Source organism: Pezoporus flaviventris, unplaced genomic scaffold (genome assembly GCF_033815535.1).
Source record: "Pezoporus flaviventris isolate CSIRO_AGI_PZ_B2104156 unplaced genomic scaffold, CSIRO_AGI_Pfla_v1 ptg000001l, whole genome shotgun sequence".
NCBI lineage: Eukaryota > Metazoa > Chordata > Aves > Psittaciformes > Psittacidae > Pezoporus > Pezoporus flaviventris.
Window position 1 is genome coordinate 55,592,392 of NW_026892549.1, and position 25,864 is coordinate 55,618,255.

Consider the following 25,864-nt stretch of genomic DNA (forward strand, 5'->3'; position numbering starts at 1 on the left):
AAACAAGCTGCACGGCGCCAGAACACTTCTCCTGGCCCAAGCAAACCTTTCATATGCGTTCCAGAGCAAGTGTTAGGGAGCGGAGCAGCCTTCAGTGAGATGCAGGTTAGAATTAAGGACCAACGTCTCCCCCCCCCCCTTTTCTGTCAGTGGCTCCAGCTCCTGTACAGTCATCAGGTTTTGTCTTGGAATTCCCTGAATCCATTTTTCCCCCAAAAGGAAAGAATCAAGAAGATAACCCTGTGTAGGGTCAGCTGCAGCAACCTATTTCCTCTCACCTCCACACTGCTGCAGGCCCACCAGCACTGTCTGCTGCAGTCTGAGACTCTCCGTGTGAGCTCAACCTGCCCCATGTCTCAAGGGCTGTGCTTGCTGGAGCTTTAAAAGGGAAAAGAGAAGAAAATGAAAGAACAAAATTAAAATGATGAATTGTTGTAATCTCCTTTGCTCTTCCTCTGGGTTTTATTTTGCTACCCCCCTGTGCAAGCCCGGCTGGCAGGGAAGTGTGACAACCTGCCCCAGGGCCATGGGAGGGAGCTGGGGGGGATGTCCTGCAGGAAGAGGGAAACTGTGTGTTTTGCTCCGTGTTACCCCTACTGCATTTCTGATAGTGATTCCTATGGGATAGTGAAGCCTATGGGATCCCTGCAGCCGCCTGGAGTTTCAGACCAGCATTTGCATTTCTGCAAGCTCAGGCAGTATGTGCCCATCTATCTACAGAGCCACTGCTGCCCAGAGCAGTCCTGGCACTGATGAGAGACAAAACCTCACAACACAGAGGCAGAAGAATTTATCTGTAGTTGGATTTCAGAGGGGATCAGAAAAGAGAGTGCTGTGCCTCAGGAAGGGTCAGCTCTGAAATGCTGCCAAAGGGAGCTGGTATGGAGACAAAAAAGGGACTGTAGCAAAGCTCCTCTCAATGTGTATCCCACACTGCTGCTGCACAACCCCTGTTTTCACCCTTCTGCCTCCCCACTAGGGAGTGGGACCCTTGCACATTCTGCAAATGTCCCCACTTGGTCATGATGCCAATGTCTGCAGGCAGAAGCAGCCAGCGCCTGCTTGTCTTGTACAAACCTGCTGTATTGACCTTCAGACTTTTTTCCTTGGTCCTTTAAATCCTCGGGTAGCACCTTGTCCAAAGCAAATTGTGGATGGGATCCTGGAAAGGGAGGCATGCTGTAATACACATCAACACCCCATCTCTCACAGCATCACTAGGATGCTTTATGCCTTTTGTAGCAGTTCAAGCTGTCAGGATTGGGAAGAGGAAGGTACTGGAGAAGCAGGACACCTAAGCGTAATTCAAAGTGTAATTCAAATGCCGAAGTGTAATGCAAAAAATGGGTGAAATACTGGTCTGCTTTCCCGTTTATTTCTCACATTTATGTTCTCCCCTCTCTTAACAACAGGGTGTAAGGTGTTAAAAAATGCAATATGCCACTGGGCAGCATCAGTGGGGGTTTGTGGAAGCACATGACTGTGAAAAGCAGGAGAAGAAACAGCAGTAAAAGCATGGCCTTTCAGCAGCCAACTCTCCTTTTGACCTGCAGCATCACATCAAATTCAAGGGATGGTTTCTTTAGGGTTTATAAGCTGTTATGCTGGACAAGACAGTGAAGCTTAAAATGTCACCATGGTGGCTGCTTAGCACAGGAGTTTGTCAGGTAAACCATGACACAGAAAAGACCCTACTGGCAGTAGTGTGTGGTGAGCACTTTCAGACTCCATGACTCAGCAGAAAGCTCTGAAGCAGTAAAGCTCACCTCACTTTACACAAGCAGAACTGACAACAGGGAAAGGAAGAGGGAGCCACTGACAGAAGCAGGTTTCCCTGCATGGCACTCCAGCACAGTCATGGCACACCCCAGCAGGGGTATGGAACTGGATGATCTTAAGGTCCTTTCCAACCCATACCATTCTATGATTCTATGACTTCAGAAGTCAAGCCAGCATTAAGAAATTCAGTTTCAACCTTTTGCTAAGATTTTATGTTTAACACAAAACCAAAACCAAAAAGCAAACCACCAAACCCAGTAATCTGCTCTGGCTTTGCAAAACCTAAGACTCAGAGTAGGATGTTCACTTGTTCTGTGAGTGCCTTGTCCTGCACCTGCATGGGAGCACAGACAGCTGCAGTGAAACGCACCAGCTCAGCCCCGAGTCAGCCAGAATGGAAAAGTGTTAGAAATCACAAGACTCGTCGGAGTATTTTAGGACAGGGTTCTTGCCTTCACACCCACAGCATTCTGCTCTAGCCTGGGAAGAGATCACGGGTTGGCAGATTAACAGGACCCTACTGACACAGCTTTCACAGGGTACTCACACTTTGGCCTTCCTTACACTTTTTTAAAAATGGCTTTTAAAGCATACATGGAAATCTTACCTCTTTTATCCTCAACACAGAAATACCCTGACCTGCGCTGTGCTAAGCACTGCAAAACGCTATTAAGATGACTATGGTCTCAGTCCCAGAGGTTTTTTTGCCTGTGGAGGCCGACAGTACAGACCTGGATTTATAGAGGCGTTTCTCTGGCACTGAGGAGAAAGAACTGGCTGCAGGCTCAGGGATCTCCATGGTCTCACTGGGCGCTACTTCCATGGGATCCACTTGGAATTGCTCAGTCTCCACAATCATATCCATCGGCACACTGGCATCCTGCTTTGCGGGACTGCTCATGTGCTTGGGGCCACTGCGAAGAGAAAATATTACACATTTCCTCACTAGTTGTCATTTATTTCTTTGGGGCTTACAGGGTATTTAATGATGAAACAGGTCAAGACCAATCTGGGTGCACAAACCACCCGGAACAGCCAAAAGGGTGTTGGGGGGCTGTGTAATAGGTTTGTGTGAGTTTCTACTAAGTATTCAGGGTGGCTGCATTATAGCACACAGCTTTGTGTCCAGGTTCTTTTCTTCGGTCTATAAAGTGTAACTCACTCAATAGGCTTGAGATTTCCTACAAGAAACATGCACAAAGTGACAGAGAGATGCTGGGATATGCATTTACACTTGAAATGGCACAAAGGGAGCAGAGCCTGGAGCCACCCATGGAGGGAAAGAAGACACTTTTCAACATTAACATGAAGTAAAACATTGCCACATGAAAGTTTACCTGTTTCATTTCGGAACCTCTGAGAACATAAACTTGCTTCCTCTGCAAAGGGAGTGCCACAGCAGAGCAGAGCAGCACATCACCTCTAACAGGTGAAAACTAGTTATGCTACTGCCGTTCTGCAGTTACCTTTTCACTTTCTTTGGTCTATCAAACCGAAAGTCAGCAGGATAAAGATGAACAGTGATCAAGTGATCCTTTCTGTCCTTGCTGCTCTTGAACTTCTCTGCACAGCCTTCTACCAAGCACTTGTACTGAAAGGCAGGGGAACAGGGGAAAAGTAAAAATAAGTGGAAAAGGTCAGAAGTGTCAGCTGGGAACAAGGGTATCCTTCCCAAATGGTCATTCTTTAAGGGGGCCAGCCCGTAACGTGCACACCAACCCAGGCGAAAGGCTATGCACAGCGACTCACCATGTTTTGCTTCTCAGCCATTATCTGGAAGAGTGAGTCGTGCCACTCCAAGATGTGGATATCCAGGAGATGCCAAGATGGAAAGGAGCGCTTGCAGAAGGAGCACACGTTCCTGTGCAGCGTGTTGTAGTGGTGCTCGTAGCCTTCCAGTGTGTCAAAGACCTGGCAGCACCCAGGGATGTGGCAACTGAATTCTGATACTCTGCAGGGAAATCACAGCATCTGTACCTTAAATTAGAGCCTTAATTTAAGCTGCATATATCCCTTCAGTGACTATATTTGTTTGTGGCATTTTTTGTGAATAATACTTAAACACAAGGTGTAATGGAATGAAGATTATGATGGTACTTAGAAACTCTTTATTTGCTGTTATGGCTTAAGCATCATATATATTGTCATCCTGTGAAGAGGTCCGTCGATTAAGAATAAACCACAAGCAGGAATGTCAGAAACAAGCTGTTGGACTTGAAAGTGGATGAGAACTTTGTGCCAAGGCTGTAGGATAACCTCACACAAACCTCAACTGCCTCAATTTTATGTACAAGAGCAGGTTTTACAGCAAGATGACTAACCCCCAGGCTCAGCCTTCCTGACTGGGGCTGTCTGTACCACATGGCTCTCCCACTGTTTTTTACTTGGTGAATAATAACCTGCCACTTGAATCCTCTTGTTTAGCTAGGATCCCAATTTTCAGACATTACAGATGCCTTTCTGGTTATGGGAACTCTCAGTGAAATGCCATGGCATCCAACAAACATCTAGACAGCCAACAGAGGCAGTATCTAGACAGACAGCTGACTGCAGCATAAAATCCCAGGTGGGTTTGGGCTGGAAAGGAACTTAAAGCTCATCCAGTTCCAATCCTCTGTCATGGGCAGGGACACCTCACACCAGACCATGTCACCCAAGTCTCTGACCAACTTGAACACTGCCAGGGATGGGGCAGCCACAGCTTCTCTGGGCACCCTGTGCCAGCGTCTCAGCACCCTCACAGGGAAGACCTTCTGCCTAAGAGCTCATCTCAGTCTACCCTCTGGCAGGTTAAAGCCTTTCCCCCAGTCCTGTCCCTGGAGGCCCTTGTCCAAAGCCCCTCTCCAGGTTTCCTGTAGCCCCTTTAGGCACTGGGAGCTGCTCTAAAGTCTCCACACAGCTTCTCTTCCCCAGAATGAACAGCCCCCAAAAGGTCAAAGGAAGCTGTGGCTGCCCCATCGCTGGCAGTGTTCAAGACCAGGCTGGACACAGGGACTTGGAGCACCCCGCTCTAATGGAAGGTGTCCCTGCCCGTGGTAGGGGTTGGAACTGGATGAGCTTTAAGGTCCCCTCCAAACCAAATCAGTCTGGGATCTATGACTGTGTCCCCAAAGACCCAGTGTTTGCACTGGTACCCGTATAAGCCTGGCACCGGCACAACGCGAGTGGCTGAGGTCCACACCAACAGTGCTGCTCCCCAACGGGAGGCACAGACCAAGCAGCAGAGCTGCCGCCATCCCACTTACTTGGGCTTCTCCGCCACCTCGCCGAGGCTGGTGAGGACCCCCTGGAGGTAGAGGTGCCTGTGAACGTCCCCATCCTGGGAGAGGAAAGGAGAGGACAGGAGAGGAGAGGCGATGGACAGGCCCGCGGAGCCAGGCCTTCTCCACAGAGACAAGCGGGGCTCTGCGGGAGCGCGGCCGCTGCCTTCCGCACCGACAGGGCGCGGGGGGCAGCCGCTCACCTCGAAGAGCGGGTGGTGGGAGCCGAGCTGGAGCCGGCGGGGAGCGAACGTGAAGGGCGGCAGCGGCGGGACGGGAGCAGGGGACGGCTGCGGCGGGGCTGGCAACGGCAGCGACGCCTCCCGCAGGCGGCGGAGCAGCCCCGGCGGCAGCGACAACATCGCAGCCTCGGGCCGGGCGGAAGAGGCGCTGTGCGCAGGCGCGGGGTGCGCTTCCGGCCGGCGGTGGCGGGAGCTTCCCCGCGGGCAGGTAAGGCAGGTGCTGGGGTTCGTGTCGTGGTGGTGGTGGTCGTGGTCGTCGTGGTGGTTCCGGTCCCGGTCCCGGTCCCGGTCCCGCCTGGAGCCACCGCGGGGCCGGGGAAGCCGTGCCCGCCGCCCCGGGTAAACTGGGGCGGGATGGGCGGGAAGCAGCGGGTCCCACCGCAGCACCCGACTGGGTTCTGCGACCTGGCTCTGCCGCCGGCAGGGCCGGTGTCTCGGCTACAGCAGATCACTGGGGGCTGTGTCCGAGCATCCTCCCGGGGATGGGGAGCCCGCGTCGTTCCCGGATATGGGCTGTTTCCTTGGGCCCGGGCGGGGTTTCCTGTGCCTCGGACTCCCGGCCCGAGCAGAGTGCGGTGTCGGCGTCTCCGGGAGCCCTTAGGACAAGAGGAGGTACCGTTGGGGCCCGCTGAGCAAGGCCTGCGCCCCTGGCCTCGCCTCGGTTGTTACAGGGCAACCCGAGGGGGAACTGGAGGTTGTTACTGGTGCCGATGCTCCCTGCTGGGGCTGGTGACGTTTGATGTGTGCTTTGACGGGCAGGGTGATGGGAGGGATGGCTTTGGTCAAGATCATGCATCCCACAGCAGGATGCAGAAAGGGACTCTTCATCAGGGACTGTAGTGATAGGACAGGGGGTGATGGGTTCAGACTGAAACAGGGGAAGTTCAGAGTGGGGATAAGGAAGAAGCTCTTCCCTGTGAGGCTGGTAAGGCCCTGGCACAGGGTGCCCAGAGAAGTGGTAAATGACCCATCCCTGTCAGTGTTCAAGGCCAGGCTGGGCAGAGCTTTGGGTGACATAGTCTAGTGGAAGGTGACCCTACCTGTGGCAGGGGATTGGAACGGGATGAGCTTTAAGGTCCTTTCCAACCCAAACTGATCTATGGTTCTATGAGGGGTTCATGGGCTGGGGGTTTGGGCTGGGGTTATGGTGACCACTCATGGGCACCTTGACAGGCTGAAGAAGTGAGCTCACAGAAACTGTAAGGAATTGGAAATAATGCAAAAGCTGAGTATTTGGGAACACAATCATAGATCCCAGACTAGTTTGTATTGGAAGGGAGCTTAAAGCTCATCCAATTCCAACCCCCTGCCATGGGCAGGGACACCTTCCACTAGAGCAGGGTGCTCCAAGCCCCGTCCAGCCTGGTCTTGAAGGAGCACATCTGCAAGAAGAAAGTGACCTGAAGGTCCTGGAGGCTGGTTCTCACTGCTGCTAGCAAGGGCCAGTACATAAAGGAAAAGGAACACCTTGTTTGTGGCACCACATCCTAAATGCTCCAGTCTGGGCCCTTGTGAGAGACTTACGAAGTGGAGCAAGGCCAGGGAGGCCCTGGCCATGCAGGGTGGAGGCACAGGAGGAAAGGCTGCAGGAGCAGCCAGAGACAGGGAGGCGAAGGGGGATCCAATGGCATCTCCTGCTGCCCAAAGGGATCCTGGAGATGCTAGGGCCAGAGGGGCACAGGCAAGAGCCCCAGAGGCCCTGGCCAAACTGCAGCAGAGGAAACACCAGTTGGAAAAGGTGTTTCCATGTGAGGATAAGGGCCCCAAGTGGTGTGGGAATCTGGATCTTTAGAGACATTTAAGCTTGGACTGGAGAAAGCCCTTCACAGCATGTAATTTGATGCAGTTTTGTTTGGAGACTTGCACTGGGCCTTGCAGAGATCTTTTCCAGCCTAAATGATTCAATGATTTTGGCAAATGTTTTTCCATGTGCTTGGTATTCTGCATCTGTACAGGTGTTACATTAGACTCTGTACTTGCACGGTGCCTCAGACAGACTCTTAGTTCTGCAGCCACTATTTCAATAAATGCGCAGAATTTGGTGCTTGTCTCTTGACAAAATGCGCAAGAATATAAATATGGAGACCCCTAAACATGGAAAAACTGCATTTGAATGACTTCAGAAGCAGCAGCATGGGCAGGCTGATAGACCCAGCAGTTCCAGCTGTGTCTGCGGTCTGTCAGTACAGAAACCAGCACTTCTTTATGATGATTCAGTGACTTCTCCACCAGATTGAAAAATCCTCTGCTGGCTCCCCTCTGTTATCACTGGGGTTTGTACCAGTATAGTTAAATCAGGCATGGTAACAGGTACCTCTCCTTTGTCTGCACAAATTGCAAGCAAAATGTATTTCTTTGTGCCAGTCAGACCTTGTAGCAGCTCATAATGTAGCCAGGAAACATTCAGGGTATATTTTCATTTGCAGCAGCAAAATAACTTGGCACCTTTGTTTCTGTGTCCCATGTTGCTCGTAGCCTCAAGTGGGAGTATGAGCGAGTTCCGCATTCACCATGATGTCAATGAGTTGCTCAGCCTGCTGCATGTTCATGGAGGGGAAGGAGCTGAAGTCTACATTGATCTTCTGCAGAAGAATCGAACACCATATGTTACCACAGCTGTCTCTGCACACAGCGTGAAGGTAAGTGTTGGTGCACAGCCAGCATGCATTTCAGACCTTACCAGTGGGACCCACCAGGGCAGTGGGACTCCTGAGACAGCATGTTTTCTTTGCAGTCCTTGATAGAGGTTCCATCAGCTCTGAAAGCACGTTCCTCCCTAAAGAGAACTTCAAGATTAAGATTCCTCAGTGTGATTTCAGTCCAGCTGAGAGAGCTGGGCTGGTTCAGCCTGGAGAAGAGAAGGCTCCTTAAGGGGAGACCTTAGAGCAGCCCCAGTGCCTAAAGGGGCTGCAGGAGACCTGGAGAAGGGCTTTGGACAAGGGCCTGTAGGGACAGGACAAGGGGAATGGCTTTAACCTGCCAGAACAGAGGCGATTGAGATGAGCTCTTAGGCAGAAGCTCTTCCCTGTGAGGGTGCTGAGACGCTGGCACAGGGTGCCCAGAGAAGCTGTGGCTGCCCCATCCCTGGCAGTGTTCAAGGCCAGGATGGACACAGGGGCTTGGAGTAACCTGCTCTAGTGGAAGGTGTCCCTGCCTGTGAGCGTTAAGGTCCCTTCCAACCCAAACCAGTCTGTGATTTTATGGTGATTCTATGATTTCTCTTGGCCTGTGGTATGAGCTACCTTTTCCTTACTCTGCTTTCCTCTGAGGTAACTTGACCTCTGTGTTTGTGGAGCTGGACGCATGTTGGGGGGTGGGTAATGGCCATGCCAAGTTATTTGTAGAATAATGGTGAAATCATGTTGGCAAGGGTATAAAAAAAGGAATCTGATCTGGAGTCTTAATTTGGGGTATAAAGTAGAAAGATTAGATCAGGAAAAAGGTAAAATCCTTGCGTATTGGAGGGATGGGTGGGAGAACATAGGGAGTGTTAGAACTGAGATGGGGCCGGAAGTTTAAAGAAATAGCTTATTTTGTGCCTATGATGGCTGTTTCAAATTTTAGAGGGGTTGTCCTTTGGAGGAATCAAATAAATGAGAAAGAGTAACTGTATGAAGTGTGCTGATATGGACAATACCTGACTTCTGAATATCTCCAAGTATTAGGGATTGAAACCTGATATTCTCATGACCAGGTATACTTCCGTGGCCGTAATAATTGCTTTTCATTGTTGTTTTTAAAAGCAATCCATCAGTCAAGCTCCGAGTTGCTAATTTTGTCTGGAAGTTCAGCTCTTTGTAGCCTGAACTGCCTGTTTTCTCTAATTCCAGTCTCGTGCATCATTTACACTGACAGTTTATAGACTTGTCAAAAGATTGAAGTAGGAGACACAGACAGAGACCTGCAGTCTAACCCATTATTCCCAGCAGGGCCAGCATCACAGCTACAGCAGACTGCTTAGCTGCATTTTGAAGATCTCTGGGAGACTCCTCCATCTCTGGCCATGTCCCAGCATCACCACTCTCTCCAGAAAGGACTCTTTCCCTAGGGTCAGCTGTGATTTTCTGTGTCACAGCTTGTGGCAGTGCCTGTGATGCTTTTGCTATGCCCCTTAGAGCAGGGTCTGTAACCCTTTTGGGCAACAGGCAGTACACCCCACTATCTCTATGGCTCTGCACTGAGCTCAGTCTGGTTGATATCTCTCTTGCTAGGGGGGGCATCCAAAGTGGATCCAGTGGCTTCATCAATGCCAAATTCCTTAAACCTGCTGATACAAAATTATATTGCTTCAGACTGAGCATGTGCAAAGTGAGCCCTGCTGCAGTTCTTGTGCTTACCTTCATTGTTTCTCTTCTGCAGTCCCTTCTCTATCACCTGAAGTCCCAGGACTCCCACTCTCCTCCAGCATAACTATTAGCAGGAAACCAGTGCTGCAGCATTCAGTCGAAAATCCATTCCCTGGAGTACTTTGGTGGCAACCCCAGCCTGCACCTCATTGTCTTCCTCCTTGCACAATGTTTCTGTCTTGAATGCTGAGCTAATCATGTACATTAAACATTTATTACTTATGTGGTGTTTTACAGGTAAAAATAGCAGAGTTCTCTCGAACTCCTGAGGATTTTTTAAAGAAGTACGATGAGCTGAAATCTAAAAATACAAGACATCTTGATTCTTTAGTTTATCTACTGTCAAAACTCACAGAAGACAAAGAGGTTTGTTTCTCCTTTAGAGCTGGATGTATTATAAGTATCCAACAGTATTAACAGTGCAATGGTTTTAAGTGCCACATGCTTTCTGATGATAATGGTCAGCATAGAAATCAATAGATAACCAGTTCTAGGTCTACTGAATTGTTAAAGCACTACTGACAGTTGCACTATTCTTGATATAAGCCACTGAGACATGGAAAACTGGGACAGAAAGAGCTGTAGTCTGATTTAGCACAGCCATCTTATGGTCATATGTTTTTTGCTTTAGTGTGCTGACCAGCATTCACCATATCTTTTCTTTCTTCATGTATGTGCAGACACTCCAGTATTTGCAACAAAATGCTAAAGAAAGGGCAGAACTTGCAGCAAATGCAGCAACCAGTGGCAGCACAAATTTTTCCATCCCCTCATCTACTTCCAAGATATCTCTGCAGGAGCTTGAGGAGCTACGCAAGCAGCTGGGCAGTGTCACAGCCAACTCCAGTGTACAGCAGGTACTCTCTCTTCCCAAGCCTTGAGCACAAAATCTTTCCCTTCTGCTCTTACTTATAGCTGTGCTCTTCACTTTTATCATCTGGTGGAATTATAAATATTGCTATCTGTGCATATAACCTAAATTATCTCTCAAAATTTATTATCTAGCTTATATTAAATTCTTGAGCTGTTCTTAATAGAAGTGGCTTTATTCTATATGTCAGTTAAGTTGAGGCCGCGAGAGTTGTAACTGCTGGCAGTTAATGTAATTTCATTTTCCCATTTCAGACAACCACTTTAAGCTGTATTGATGTTTCATTTTCTGCCTGTGGCAGTGCTTGATCAGGAGCACTGTGAGGTGAGGCACTGGCACAGGATGTCCAGAGAAGCTGTGGCTGCCCCATCCCTGGCAGTGTTCAAGGCCAGGTTGCATGGGGCTTGGAGCAACCTCCTCTAGTGGAAGGTGTCCCTGCCTGTGGCAGGGGATTGGGACTAGATGAGCTTTAAGGTCCTTTCCAACCCAAACTATTCTCTTAGTCTGTGGTCTGATTTCATTTTGGCAATTGGAGACAGGAATTACTTCATGTCTCTGAATTTCCAAGGCGTAACTTTCATGTAGTCCATCTCACTGAAATATCTCTATGCTATAGTATTGTCTTCTGTTCACCTGTGCTGTTGATACCTTATGTGCCTCTGATAGGTTGTGTGATCTCCCATACTTACCTCCATGCCTCAGAAGCTTTTGGACTTGGACACTTTCTTAGTTGCCCTCTCATAAGTGTGTATAGTTCATGGAGGTGGTGAGGCCCATGGTTTATTGGAGCTTTTATTCCAACTCATCCCTGCTATTTGGAAGGATGTAATGGTGGCTGCCCTTCTCCAAAGCAAAAGCTTGTTCATACAACCATGTTGTATAGAGCCAGTGCTAGAGAGAGATCTTCCATTCCATGTCTTCTTTAATGATCTGGAGCTCAAGTTGATACAGAAAATGCACATCATATTTAAATCTTCTAGCCAGTGTCTGTGTGTCCAGTTTGTGACAGACAAGTAAACTACTATATACTACTTCAATAGAGGGGTATTTTCTCACTGTATAGGTTTAACATTTGTAAAGGAGTTCACGTTGTTTACCCATTTGAAAGGCTCAATCCTACACTGAGATCTGCTGTTTTATGTGAAGTTTAGTCATCTTTTGAGCAGCTGGCATCTTACTTGATGCTTCATCCTTTTCTCCTATGAAAGTCCTGTTTCTGTTAGGGGAGCAGAGGAAATTCAGATCCTTCTAGCAGATCTCACATACGTGGTATAAGTAGGAAGGTAGTGTTGCTTTGGGTTGCCTCTCTGACCTGGGGACATTGTCCTGGTGTTATGCCAGCAGTGATGCTGCAGCAAATATGCTCAAAACCAGAGCTGCTTGGAGGAGTGGTCCCACAGCTTGTTTGAATGCTTGTGATTGATGCTTGTTTGAAGGATTTCAAGACTGGGCAACTCTGAGAGTATGAAAGATGGCCAGGGCCAGCCACAGTGTGCATCAGCTACCTCTCGCATATAAGAATGCCATTCTCTAAGATGCAAAGCTCACACATATGTTTGCTTCCTGCCAAGTTCCTCTCTCTCTCTCTCTTCTGAGACCTGTGTGAGGGAAGTAAAATGACGCTGTGCGTATCCCATATCACATAGACGTTTGTGGAGTTTAAGAAGTAGCCATTCATAAGCATGTTGTCTGTGTTTGTACACCTGAGGCTCTAAATATTCATGTAGGCTGTGCATCTCAGAAGCCTCTCCAGCTGATAATGAATCTTACATTCCATTTACTTTAGTGTCAGAGGCCCAGAGCCAGGGATGGAATGTCTTTCAGTCTTTAGGAGCTCACTTCCTGCACTGACTCCTATTCAGAGTAAAAAAACTCCATCATTCTCTGACTATCTGTGGGTGGATTATCTGTATTGCATTTGGCACCTAGCTATTCAGTAGCCACTGTGCAGAAATGGAGTTTGGAGGTGTTCATTAGCCTGTCTGCAAGTGGTCCTTGAATCTGGTGTTACTGCTTACTGCTTCTGGAAGGCGCTTGCTGCCATTTGTGTGGTGCACTTTGTAAACTAGTAAGATGCCTGGTGGTTGTGCATGTTCCCACTCTGTTCTCCTATGTGTGTGCCCTAGCACCCAGGCTGGTGGGGAAGGGTGCTGAAAGGCATTATTTGATGAACCCTCCAACAATAAAAAGGCCAGGCCAACTGTTTAGAAAAACCACAGACTCCAATACACTAGGTGGTACTGGGAGACCACATCCTACAGTGTGCTAGTGAAGCATCAGCTATTCTACATTCTGTTCTCAAGTTACCAGTTTACAGTCAATTTCTGCTTGAAATTCAAGATCTTTTTGATTTCTGAAGATCTTTTTCCCCTTCTTTCTTTCTCTCTCTTTTTCCAACAGCCTCTTGAGCTTACACGAAAAATCCTTCGAGATAAGCAGAACAAGAAGAATTCTGGTCAGCCCATTCCAGTGTTTCCATCCTGGGTGTATGAGAGACCTGCACTTATTGGTGACTTCTTAATTGGCACCAGTTTAAGCACTGACACAACAGTACCTATAGGTATGTGACACACAGGAAAAATGGCATTAACTTTTAGTGTTTTGTGCTTGTTCAGAAGTGCCATTCAGACTTTGTCACGCTTGGGATGAAAGCAGAACTGCTTCTTGCACTCTGCAGATGAAGAGCAGGTTTCAAACAAATCCCAAACTTAATTTGTTCACAGTGTTTCTCCTGTTCTGAATTCCAGCCCCACTGTTGATCCATGGGGTCTAGTCTGTTTGGAGTTTCACAGTCCTTTTTCTCTCTTGAATTTATGAGCCTTTATGAGCCTTCATGACCTCGTACTGTAGGAGTATCACACCTGCATTCAGCTGAAAGATGTGTACTAATATCTGACAAGGGGAGCATTCATCAATCCATCCAGGTCAATATCCTCTCCACTAAGACTATAACAACCTCTCCAGTTTGCTGTCTCCTCACCAGAGTAGCAGGGGACTAATCTCCCCCTGTTGTATTCTAGCTTTAAGGCTGAGCTGTGTATCATTTCTTACTCACTTAATTGTATTTTGGGCTGAGTCCTTTATGCTTCCTGCAGGGTTGACTTAACCATTCAATTTGCAGCTTTTGCACATTTCTTTGTGTCTGTATTTGAACTGTTTTCTTGATATTTGAGTATTTCAGTGGAGGTAAGGTAGGGGGAGTTGTTGACAAGATCAGAGTTCCTTGAGTCCACTATAGCTGAGCCCTTCTGGGTGGAAGCATCAGCAACACAGGCTTTGGGTGATGTTCTCTTGGCCACAGATGTCGGATGTATAGCCCTGTCTACTTGATGTGTTTTGGGTATAAATGAGTAAAAGATTCTGTTTTCCTGGAAAGAAAAGTGGATGATTTTGGAGTTGAGCCTCACTCAGTCATTTCTATGTAGATTTAGCTTTTCATGATCTTCCTTTGTTCTGTTTGAATGGTAGTATGTTTTCCTTTCAAGCTTCAGGTACTACACCAAAATGATGTGAATGGTCAATGAGGCAGTATTATGACATGTTCTGATTTTGTTCCTTTTTTTTGTCTTGTATTTGAAAACAGGTACTTTGCCATTAGCTTCCCAAGAATCCATGATTGTGGAGGACTTGCTGTACGTTCTGATTGGTGTGGATGGAAGATACATCACGGCACAGCCTCTCGTAGGCAGGCAGAACCGAGCATTTTCAGTCGATCCAAACTTGGACTTGTCCATCAAAGAGCTGGTGACCAGGATTCTTCCTGTAGCAGCAAGTTACTCTGCTGTCACCAGGTACCTAGCTGACTTTTGTCAAAGGCAGATACTCTCCTTTGAGCGTCAGGTTATAGAATAGAGAATCTCTCTTTGTGCAGATGTTAACTTCCAAGCTTCATTTAAACCTACAGGGATATAAAGTAAGAATTCAAGTTGCTTTGAATTGGTTTTAGCTACATTTCTTTTTGCTGGGTTTCTCCTCTCTGCTGCCAGTTCAGTCTTTCATTCACCTCAGCTTTGCTTTGTCTAAACTTGATCTTGATAAATACAGGCAGAGTGCAAATAGGATATGTCTGCTTATTCTGGCTCATCCCTTCCCATTCTGCTATGAATTTACCATGTTTCCTGCTTTTTGCTTTCCTCTGGACATCCAGGACAGAGGCCACCTTTGTATGTGTGGTTCTGAGTAAGAGAATCTACTGCTGCCTAGCTTCTTGTAGCTACCTTAATTGTTAAAAGGTCTTACGATAAGGTGCACCTCACCAGCAGCAGATATTTGTTTTGTAGATATCTACATTTGATTCAAAGTCCCTAAAAGATCAGCAAAGAGAGAGAAGCATTTTTAGAATGTGATTCATCCAATCTCTTTTACACGTCTCCTTCCAGATGACTGTTCAGAAGTATCTGTCTCTCTCCACCAACATGTATAGACCCATCTAAATCTGGTCCGATGAATCCCTGCAGTGGCATGTGGTGTTAGAAGCTAGCAGCAGTGCTTTCCCCACGTGTCTGGGTGCACATAGCTTCCTTTTGAGATCTTTTCCTGTCCTCTAATCTGCTGCTTACGCAAAGAAAATCTCCTTGAAAACCCTGGCTCACACTTTCTACACAGTACTTTTCCAAACAGTTCTAGTTCTCCTACAGGGTGAGAGGAAACGTCTTCCTACAGCTTTCTGTACTAGGAAATGTGGTGATGGGAAGTAAGGAAGGGGGACACAAAGCAAACGTGGAACCCGAAACTCCAGCTGAAGACCGGTGCACTTTCCAACACACAGTCTACTTGTGTGCTTGTACACTGTCCTGAAGAGAAAACTTCTGAAAATGGTAGAAGGTGTTTTGACTAAAAGGGTTTCCATATTGCTTTTTGCAGGTTTATAGAGGAGAAGTCTTCCTTCGAGTACGGACAGGTAAATCATGCTCTAGCTGCTGCTATGCGGACTCTAATCAAGGAATACATGATATTAATTACGCAGCTGGAACACCTTCAGAGACAGGGACTTCTGTCACTGCAGAAACTCTGGTTTTATATCCAGCCCACAATGAGGACCCTGGAGATTCTTGCTTCGCTTGGTAAATTTCAGGAATACAGTCATTACATGTTAATGGGTGCATGACAGTTTCTGAAAGCTGTAGCTGCAGACCAGCAATACAGTCAGGGCGTGTGTCATTTTAATTTGATGTTATATTAAAGAAGAAAGTCAAGGGGAATTGTACTTGTCAGAGCATGGCTCTTCCTTGAGAGCGATGGGCTCTGGGGCATCTCCATGCATTTTACCTTCATAGTACATGCCTTTCGGACCAGTTGTTTCCACCACTGCTGTCTCTGCTCAGCTTCTTTCTAAATGCCCCTCCAGCTGTGTGTGGATGTAACCACAAACTGATTCAAACAGAAGAAACCCCTGGAAGCTCACAGCTACAGCAGGTTCCTCAGGGCCATGTCCAGGCAAGTCTGAACAGTCCTCAGCAATGGAGATCCCCCATTATGGGCCCTTTCCCATGACTTCACCACACTTTTTGTGAACATTTCTTTCTCTCTCTCCCATTGGAATTGCCCTACCTATATCCTGACGTTCGAGGTATCTGCAGTGTAACAGTTGAGAACAAAGTGCTTTGAGATCAGAGCAAGTCACTGAAAGTGTGTATTTCTTCCATTACCACCTGGAAGGTGGATCTCTGTACATCATGCCCTCAGCGTAGGAGGCTTTTGGACTTTAAGCCACCATGTTACCTTGTGTCTACCTGAGTTCAGTTCTCCTTCCCTGGAGGGTTGGTTTTCATTTGGGATTTTTTGTTTTAGGACATTTCAGGATGTAAGCTTTTGGTTGTATGGTGGAATGGCCTTTCATCGTCACAGCAGGGTTCTAGAGCTGACATGGAGGTCTGTGACTTAGGGTGGTCAGCTAATCAGGTGCTAACTTCATTACATTTAGGACCATAGATTGTGCAATTCATCTTTGTCAGCTTTGTGTTGTATATCTATATTTTTCAATTTTAGCTACTTCTGTGGATAAAGGAGAGTGTATGGGAGGATCTACCCTGAGCTTACTCCATGACAAGACTTTTAATTACACGGGGGACAGCCAGGCCCAGGAGCTGTGCCTGTATTTAACCAAGGCAGCCAGTGTACCTTATTTTGAAATTCTGGAGAAGTGGATCTATCGAGGCATCATCAATGATCCCTACAGGTAAGGGACAGTTAAGGAATGAAAATGAAAAGCAAAAGTTAGGAAATACTGCTCAGGTCTTTGGCTTTTACTTTCTTAGTGCACCCATCCCTCTGCCATGTAAAGTCTGCATAACATAAGGGCCTGGACCTTGCAGCAGTGAGTAGACAAGACAGCACTGCAAGGAAGGGGAGCTGCTGAAGCATGTTTAACTACATTTCCTACTTAATTCAGTGTGTATACAGTCAGAGACACTCTCACTTGCTTTGTTTTTCCAAATTCAAGGAAATTATATGCAAAAGTCAATAGCACAGCAGTTCAAGTATGCAATACGCTCAAATTCCACCTTACCATGCTTGTCCCCCTTTAAGTATTCTCCTCTCACATCCTCATCCTCTTCATGACAAGGGTGAGGCCTCTTCTCATGGGGCACAAATGTGATAATTTAGTGAATCTATATTCAATGTGGTCTAGTAATTTGCTAATCTGGTAGGAGCTGACAACACTGCCTGAAGTTTCTTGGCTTTTGTAGTCATTTGAAGCATTTTGCTGTGTTTAATAGATTATGCAGCATTTCTGTTTCCCACATTTTCAGAATCCTAAGAGGGGGCAAAACTCAAACTAGCTAAAATGAATGCCTTCCTGATTGTGAGAAGATAGGAAAAGGCCAGCTTCCTCACCTCTACACTGACAACCAAATCTTGTTTAGACTTCATTTGTAAACTCTATAAAATTTTGTTTCTGTCGTCACTGACTGCAGATTAGCAGTCACTGCATAGTGCATCTCCTCTTAGTACAAATACAGACTAATTTCAGTTCTTAACTGGAATGTATTTTCCTGAGACCTTATTTCTGATAGCTCGTGTTACCAGTTTACAGGTCAAAAAAAGTAATCCTCACTGTACCACTCCCTGCTTCTAAACATCTGCTTTAACTGTTCAGTGAGTTCATGGTGGAGGAACATGAGCTGCAGAAGGAGAAGATTCAGGAGGACTATAATGACAAGTATTGGGATCAAAGATACACTGTTGTTCAGCAACAGATTCCTTCGTTCTTGCAGAAAATGGCTGACAAAATACTAAGCACAGGTAGGTAAAGATAAGCTTCTGATGTAAGAGGAATCTTGAGACAAGCATTACCATTTTTTGTGTAAGGATGCATGTCATTGTGTTTTGTCAGTTTATGGGGTTTTCTGTCCAAACTTTTCAGAGGAACAGAAGAACCAGACTGTAAAAGAATCCCAGTGCCTGTAAGTAAAACACGTGGGAAGGAGTCCAGCAGCAGCAGGAGCTTTCCTACTGCTCTGTTTCATGGGTACAGCTAGCTAGAGGGAGCTAGACACCTGAGGTTTGAATATGCTGAGTTTTAAGTTGGGTGTTTAAATGCACCTGATGGCTACCATTGCTCTCTTTCCTAAGTACAAACCCCTCTAAAAGTTACTTCGTAAGTGCAGCACCAGATTTTGAAGGTTTCTGGCTATCTGCAAAGATATTTTGCCACCACTGGAAGATAAACCCATTTCTAGATGTCTCCTTAAATGTGATACTAGGTCCCTAATTTAAAATTCTGTATTATATTTTGAGAGCTGTCTAAATCCTTTCCAGCTTTTGGTAGAATGTAGTGCAAACATCTCATAGCGTATCTTCCTCTTGAAGATAGTGGTTTGAAAGTTGGATGTTCAGTAGGTGTGAATATGGGTCATTCTTTCTTCTTGCTTCTAGGGAAATACTTAAATGTTGTGCGAGAATGTGGCCGTGATGTTACCTGCCCTGTGGCGAAAGAGGTCATCTATACGTTAAAAGAGCGAGCGTATGTGGAGCAAATAGAAAAAGCATATAACTATGCTAGCAAAGTTCTTCTGGATTTCCTGATGGAGGAGAAAGAGCTGGTGACTCACCTAAGGTTTGATTCATTTTACTAAATGCATGTTAAATACATTGGTTCTGAGAGTGAACATAAGTTTTTGAAGTTAGCCTGCCTTTTCTTGGGTTATTAATGTGTTGTCTCTATTTCCATTAGAAGGGATGACCTGAAAAAGTAAGATTTGGGTTTTTTCCTGAATTAAAACAGAAAGAGAAGAGTAAAATGATAGAAATTTCAGGTGAGAAGGGTATCTGGGCATCTCAAGTCCAAGTTCCTTCTAAGGCTGTTGCCAAAACTAGATCAATGAAGTTGTGGCTTTGCCTAGCCCAGTCCCAAAACCCACCCTCAGGTATGGATATCCTCTACCTCTCTCCTGACTTGTCCAATGGCTTGTCACTCCTACCTGGGAAAGGAGTTTCCTTTATCATCTGGTATATCAAGAAGAGTTTAATGTGAATAAGAAATAGTTGGATATTAAGCATCTCAGCAGGTAAGTGCCCTGGTTTGTTCAAACATAAGTAGTTGGAATAGAGTAAGTGTATTAGCCTAAGTTCCAGTACAGGGTTTTTCTAAACACTGTCCTTTTTTAAAGTTCATTTTTGTAAGCTGTATTTTGACTCTCATAATACATTCAGCTGATAGCAAATGCAGGTGCATTCTAGCATGCAAACTCCAGCTTCCTTGTGTGAATCAAGCTTTTAGTTTATTATCATCTTCAGAAAACAGTAAACCCAGAAATTCCTGGTTTCACAAAAGTTTGAGAGCTGTCTGAAACCTGCCAGTCATTAGAGATTCTTTCTTGTTGCTTTCTTGATCCTTGCTAATGACTGTCATCGCTCCAAGCCTTCTTTGCTTAATAGGACTGTTCAAGAGGCACTGGATTCTAAGTTCTGATGGCACATGTCCTCTGTTGGGCCCATCTATCGCAGTGTAGTGTCAGATTAACATGTTGCTTAGCCTGTCCAGCTGGGGTCAATGGCTGACCTCCTCATCGTTGAAACAGGGTCTTTGCTAGATCATTCAGCAGCTGTCCTATGTATAAATGATCTGCTAGGGTGCAAGTGCAGGGGCAGCTGGTTGAGGAGGAAGCTTCCAGTGTATGTTGAGCTTCCAGTGTATGTGTGAGCTTTGAGGGCTGAAGCGGGATGTTTGATTAAACCCCAGGGAACTGTGACAGATACAGCTTCTCTTCAGTTAAGCAGCAGTACTGATGCTCTCCACTGTCCCAGAAATGTTGGTTGGAAGGACCAACAACCTCAGCAGATCTGTAGTTCAACCTCCTGCTTGAAATGGGATTGTCACCAGCATTAGGTCAGGTTTTCATTTGGGTTTACACTGTAGGGTGTGTTGGTGGTGTAAGTATCTTTCTCCCCTACCTCTTGTTTCCTCAGTTAACCACTGACTTCCTCATGACTGGGAGAGTTTCCTTGGTTCAAAAGAGTAATGACGACCAGGTAAACAGTGGGGCTGAGCATCTCCCAATTGATAGTGATCAGGAGTCTGCAATCATCTTGTGTTAAGGATGTGCTGGCCCTAGTTTTGCTTTGAAAGCTGCAGTTACCAGTTACTCCTCTGAGATATCTCCAGGCTTCTGGCCCACTGCAGTTGATTCCCTGGCACCAAGTGAAAATTGAAGTTTATGCATCCTACTATAGCAGAAGTCAACACAAGTACCTGGAGTACTTAAAAAATCAGCACAGATGCTTGTTCATTCAGAGGAGTTCAGGACTCCGCTCTGAATTGACAACTGCCTCTTGAATGGATCTGCATGTATCCTAACTGAGGTGGCAGGGAGAAGGACACATGCATAAGACTAGTCTCCAGATTGGTTATTTGTGGCAATGTGTTCTCCATGAAGAGGAACATTTTGTGATCAAACCCAGCAGGCTGGCTGAATTGATTGCTTTTGTCCCTTTAGGTTTAATATGGATTAACTTGGACTTTTATAAACATAATCAATTGTCCCTTCATTTTCTTGAGCAGATCTATAAAACACTATTTCCTGATGGATCAAGGGGACTTTTTTGTTCACTTCATGGATCTCACAGAAGAGGAACTCAAGAAGCCTGTAGATGACATCATAACCACAAGGCTAGAGGCTCTGCTTGAATTAGCCCTGCGAATGAGCACAGCCAACACAGATCCTTTCAAGGATGATTTAAAGGTAAGCCGAAGGTAATTGCATTTGAGAAGAAGGCTTGCCATGATTTGGGAAGACCTGTGTACCTCTAAGAACCTGCTGAATGTACAGTGAAGGAAAAGAGAACTGATGGCTGTCATTTTGTAGACTTTCTCTGGGTTAAGTCCTATTTCATCCAGATTATCAACAGGAAGCACCTCCCCTGGCTGTATTTTCTTGCTGGTTTCTTGAACATGGAGAAGGTGCTTTTGGGTGGCCCCAGGATGAGGTGTAAGCAGTGGTGTGTCTCTAATGCTTTGTCTCAGCTTGGGTGCTCATGTTGGAGTACAAGAGAACACCCGATTAGAAGTCCTGCCTATTAATGACTGCATCTTTTACAGAAGCAGCACAGAGGCTGTGCCTGGGAAGTGTGAGATCTGGATAAAGAGGTTGAGAGCAAGGGAGAATGATCAGCGGAGCAGCATGTTGTATGCTGATTGTTAACTACTACAGCAACACTGCTCTGGTGTCTGCTGCTCCATTCCAGATCATACCATTTACTGTTGCTTCCTTGATTGGTCTGATGACTCGAGAACGACTCTGATAATTTGCACTTCTGCCACATGTCTGTTGCTGTGCAGTAGTTGTGAGTATCCTGTGGCTTCATTTTTTCCCTGCTCTTCCTTTATAGATTGACTTGATGCCCCATGACCTCATTACACAGCTCTTGAGAGTATTGGCTATAGAAACAAAACAAGAGAAGGCTATCATCAGTGCAGATCCCACAGAGCTCACTCTGAGTGGTTTGGAAGCATTTTCCTTTGACTACATTGTTAAGTGGCCTCTGTCCCTTATTATAAACAGGTAAGATACCAATCTGCTGAAGGAATAAAAGGCAAAAGCTTTTGAATGGGAGTGAAGCAAATTTCCACACAGCAAAATACTGGAAAGTCTGTATCTTTAAAGTGATGTCACAAGTTGCTGACTAGCAAGGAATGCTTTGGTGCTTGCTCCACTTGTAGACTATGGAATATGGATTGTGTCTTCAGTAGAACCCAGCTAAGGCATGCTTGGAAAGTCAAACTTTGATTTCATATGGTGGGAAGAGAGCTCAAAGGATGCTTTCGCTGCCTGATTTTGCTTGTAATTGGTCACCCAGCTTTCATTTGTCCATGGCTTTCTGAAGTATCTTCCCTGAGATACTTGAACTCTCACAAGAGGATATCCATCCAAGAATCAAACATATCTCAAATGTGGAGAGTGGTAAAAATGCACTTTCTGGTATCCCTGGTTGCCCACTAGTAGGATAAAGGCTGTTGCTATAATTGCTACAGCAAGCTATTTTGCATTTATTTGAGTTATGAGGGACTAAATGAGGGTTCATTTTTCTGTAGGGATTTGCCTCCTGTTTTCCTGGCAAACACTGTGAGCCAGGGCAATGGGACAAGCAATGTTAGATGAGCAGGGTGACAGATGTGGAATTGGTAAACACCAGCAATTAGTTTGTCCCTTAATTTCCCCTTTAAAGAAGCAGTTGACACAGGGGGACTTTTCTAATGACATGGTGCTTTTGAAATTCTTTCTCTTCCAAAGTGACTGTTAGCTCTGATGGTAGCTATGGAAGTGAAAACAGTACTTGGTAAGGTTTCATGAACTGTATCGACTGGAGCTCTGTAGACACCTACACTGAAGTGTCTGAACACAGACCTGAATCCAGTCCCCGAAGCTATAAATAAGCATCCCCATCTGCTTCTGACAGTGCATTGCTGATGGGGTAATGCTGCCTGTAGCTTGGTTACAGCTTTTTCTTCATCTTTTTGGCGAATCCTGGTGAATTGTTTTGCTGACTGTAACCATCTTAGTGCAGTGGGTACATGACCTCAGGCTTTCAGCCCCCTGTCCCAGTGACCTTCCTGCAGATAGCCCAAGGGAATTGAAGAAGGCGGCTGGTGATGTACCAGCTGGCAGGAAATACAGAGGAGGGACTCCTTGGAGAGAAATTCTTTGGGTTGGCAACAAATGTGATTTTCTTTTTTTTTTCCTTTGGTTTCAATTGTTTCAGTGTGGATCCATGTGGCTGAAGGTGTAGGGAACATGTTTTGTAATGTCTTTTTGCCTTTGAGCAGGCTTAGCTTCGCAGCTTAGTCTGTCAATCAGAACAGGGCTTAATCTGGGTGGGTTTCTCCTTTCTTTCCAGGAAAGCACTGACAAGATACCAAATGCTTTTCAGACACATGTTCTATTGCAAACATGTGGAGAGACAGTTGTGCAATGTTTGGATCAGCAATAAGACGGCCAAGCAATTCTCCCTGCATTCAGCTAAGTGGTATGGCCTTTTTTTCTCCCTTATCAGATGTGAAGGTTTGGGTTTGCTTCTTGCTAGTTAGATCAGATCATTTTGGTGTGAAAATGGTCCTGACAAATTTCTTACGGGCTGAGAGAGATCAAGCCATAACATTTCAGGTTTCAGTAGGAAGTATCTGCTCAATAATCTTTGTGCTGCTCAGCTCATTCCTCTTTGTTGGCATGTAGTTTTGGAAAGGAAGAAGTGGTCTTCAGCCTTAGCACATGGAACAGTTGCAGCAGAGCACATCTGTTCACATATAATCCTGGTCACTACTTTAGCATCAGCAAGATTAGTAAGCACCCCAGTAGTTGAAAAGCAACATCTTTCTCTTCTGGCCAGACCCCTAGCAAGGACTTGTGACCTTCACACAGCTTGATTGATATTTGGTCTGATACAGATCGAGTAAAGTAAAAACGGTGGGGTGTTTTCCAGCAAATCATTCTATCTTGATCCACCTGTGAGGGTAGACTTTAATGTTTGGATCTGCACTCCAGGTTGCTGGACGCACCTGTTTGGAGAGTGAAGCGGACCCCAGCACTGCAAGGTAGTACCCTTTGCCTTGCCAGTGACACTTCCTCGTCACAAGTTAACATTGCCTCACCTTAGTCAACAGGACTGTAGCTCTGGTTCTCCTAGAATTGTAGAGGTGTAGCAGAAGAGACCTGTGAGGGTCCCTAGTCCAGCCTCCAGCTCACAGGACAACAGCAGGGGACAGGGCAGCCATGGTTGAAAACCCCTATGGTGGGTATCCTCCACCTCTCCTGACACATTTGCTGAACTCAGTTCTTGGTTTGCTATCACAGAGCCTGCATAAATCAACACTGAAAGAACCTCTATATAATCCCACTGTTCTATTTCACCTTAGTGAAATTGCATTAAATACCTTAGATAGCAAGTGATTTGGTTAGATACTTGGATCCCTGAACGTACTCATGCAAGACATAGAATATTTTTAACTGTTCATTTAACAACTAAGGCTGGAAATCATTTATCTGCTTCAATTTTGCCCTACTAATGAGCTCGATAGTTACAGTAATTGCTTTAATATTTAATATTAACAGTCTAGTTGAATATAAGCAAATATTCAAAGTAATTGCCCAGTCTATGACAGGTTCAAAATTCTTGACTCTAGTAATTGAGGGAAAGCCAGTTGAATACGTGGAAAACAGAGACGGTTTGCATTGACTTTATAATCCCTCTCACTCTGCAGCAGTGAATTTGCCAGGACAGAAATATTTAGCTCTGCTTGACTGTGCAAGCCTGGTGATAGTTCTCCATGGCATTTGCTAGCTCTCAGTTGTGTGGGTGTGATTTCTCCCCTAGGTTTGCTGGTGCTTTCACACTGCGGCAGCGGATGCTGAATTTTGTACAGAATATCCAGTATTACATGATGTTTGAAGTGATGGAGCCAACATGGCACATTCTTGAGAAGAACCTGAAGCTGGTGAGTGTGTGCGTGCTCGAGAGAAGTCAGAACAGAAGTCTTAAGTTAACAAATTTGCTACAGGGAAAAAATGCCTAATGCAGGAGTCTGCTAGTTTTGTTGGAGGCACTTCAGTATCTGGGAACTGTTTTTATCACACTACAAAGACTGCTGCTGTTCTGCATCACCTTTCTGATTTATTAGTCATATATCCCTTTCCTGTGTGGCATCTTCCTATCTATGTCCAGTTCTTAATCTGCACCTTGTTATGAGAAGGTGGTGTTCTGCTGAAAAGGAAGAAAACTATGGAAAAGGAAGAAGGATACAGGGTGCAATGATCGTGAACTGGTCCAGATATCTTCAGTTGATTCCTTGGCTGACTTACAGTGCTCTTAAAAGCAAAGTCTGTGCTTTCTTTTCCTTGAAGCTGCCACGGACTGGCATGTTGGGACTGTTTTAAAGCAGGGCCTTCCTTATTCAGGAGGTTATTTCACATGTATATTCCCATACGGGAGGCTATTCCACAGGTATATTCCCACTGCAGGGAGAACTTTTCTGCTCTGGTGGTACCTGGGAGAGGCTAAGCTCACTTCCCACTGAGTTTTATGGCTGCCAGAGAGGGTATCTGGGCAAAGCATGCCTGGCATCATTTTGGTTCCTATCACAGATGTACTGTTCTGAGCTGTGGGATTTTCCAGGTGTGCTACAGAGTATTTCTGGTTTCCTAATGCAAGTCAGTAACTTCTCCAGAAGTTAACTCTTTGCCATAGCAATAACTGCAAGAATTGTTTTTTGTCTCCTGATAGGCATGTGAGATGGCTTTACTATCTCAGAGGTGAACACGTTCTCAGCTAATGTCCCACCTGCCTGTTTTAAATCAAGAATGAGAAGACATTGGGAGTTTGTCTTTCAAAACAGGCTAGTGAAGAAGCCCATAAAGGGTCTTCTCATGTCTGGTTTCATTCTCATCAGATTTGTTGTTTCCATCCTCAACAACAGAGAAAACAATCTGTCACCAAACAGATCAAGCTGTTCAGATCAAACAGAGCAAGCTCTTCTCTCCCTTCCTCTTTTACCTGACTGTGGTAAAGATCTAGACTTTTGGGTCATACAGAGTTATTGTTGAAGTTCAACAGACAAATGAAGGATGATGCCTGAGAACTGGCAGATCTTCTGAAGGCCACAGCAAGCAGATGTATCTTGTTTAGATAGAGCGTTTTGCCAGGGGAGGGAATCTGACCTGATGCCATCTCCTTCATGCCAAGAGACAACTTGAGAAGGTCTTGAGGAAGTGCTGTCTGTGAGTTCTGTATGTCTTGGTGTATACCACTCAACACAGGCAAGGGCTGTGCCAGGCAGTGCTTAATTAATTAAAGCAGGTGATCAGTGATCCATTCCTCAAGCTTGCTTATTTTGCAGCATAACCTTTGTGATGGCTGTAGTGATTTTCCTTATCT

At 45.8% G+C, this 25,864-nt stretch overlaps 2 protein-coding genes across 5 annotated transcripts in view; one reads left to right on the top strand and one right to left on the bottom strand.

Annotated features, from left to right (window-relative positions):
* Positions 1–127: 127 nt before the first annotated feature.
* Positions 128–5,416, bottom strand: ZNF511 (zinc finger protein 511). Of its 3 annotated transcripts, none has more exons than XM_061458631.1 (7): positions 5,243–5,416; positions 5,025–5,098; positions 3,529–3,730; positions 3,246–3,370; positions 2,511–2,693; positions 1,091–1,162; positions 128–378 (listed from the first exon to the last, which is right to left on the bottom strand). In XM_061458631.1, the coding sequence occupies exons 1-6, from the start codon at positions 5,399–5,401 to the stop codon at positions 1,093–1,095; spliced, it is 813 nt and encodes a 270-aa protein (XP_061314615.1). In that variant the 5' UTR covers positions 5,402–5,416; the 3' UTR covers positions 128–378; positions 1,091–1,092. The 3 variants fall into 3 exon arrangements, with proteins under 3 accessions (XP_061314615.1, XP_061314625.1, XP_061314608.1); XM_061458641.1 differs by having other exon boundaries at positions 1,078–1,162; XM_061458624.1 differs by having other exon boundaries at positions 128–1,162.
* TUBGCP2 (tubulin gamma complex component 2) overlaps positions 5,412–25,864 on the top strand; it is a 33,597-nt gene continuing 13,144 nt past the window's right edge. The window contains exons 1-14 of one of the 2 annotated variants that reach the window (XM_061458478.1): positions 5,412–5,489; positions 7,757–7,920; positions 9,865–9,993; positions 10,308–10,484; positions 12,899–13,058; positions 14,082–14,289; positions 15,362–15,561; positions 16,487–16,676; positions 17,598–17,743; positions 18,377–18,557; positions 20,502–20,682; positions 21,329–21,501; positions 22,835–22,963; positions 24,308–24,428. In XM_061458478.1, the coding sequence (XP_061314462.1) occupies positions 7,771–7,920; positions 9,865–9,993; positions 10,308–10,484; positions 12,899–13,058; positions 14,082–14,289; positions 15,362–15,561; positions 16,487–16,676; positions 17,598–17,743; positions 18,377–18,557; positions 20,502–20,682; positions 21,329–21,501; positions 22,835–22,963; positions 24,308–24,428 (2,145 nt within the window). In that variant the 5' untranslated portion in view covers positions 5,412–5,489; positions 7,757–7,770. Of the gene's footprint in view, positions 5,490–7,734; positions 7,921–9,864; positions 9,994–10,307; positions 10,485–12,898; positions 13,059–14,081; positions 14,290–15,361; positions 15,562–16,486; positions 16,677–17,597; positions 17,744–18,376; positions 18,558–20,501; positions 20,683–21,328; positions 21,502–22,834; positions 22,964–24,307; positions 24,429–25,864 lie in introns of those variants that run through there. The other variant, XM_061458470.1, reaches the window with a different exon arrangement.

Coding starts and splice junctions, on each gene's coding strand:
- ZNF511 (XM_061458631.1), bottom strand. CDS start 5,401: ATGTTGTCGCTGCCGCCGGGGCTGCTCCGCCGCCTGCGGGAGGCGTCG. Junction 3,371..3,528: donor TGGCTGAGAAGCAAAACATG/GTGAGTCGCTGT, acceptor CCTGCCTTTCAG/TACAAGTGCTTGGTAGAAGG. Junction 1,163..2,510: donor AAACGCCTCTATAAATCCAG/GTCTGTACTGTC, acceptor CTCCCTTTCCAG/GATCCCATCCACAATTTGCT.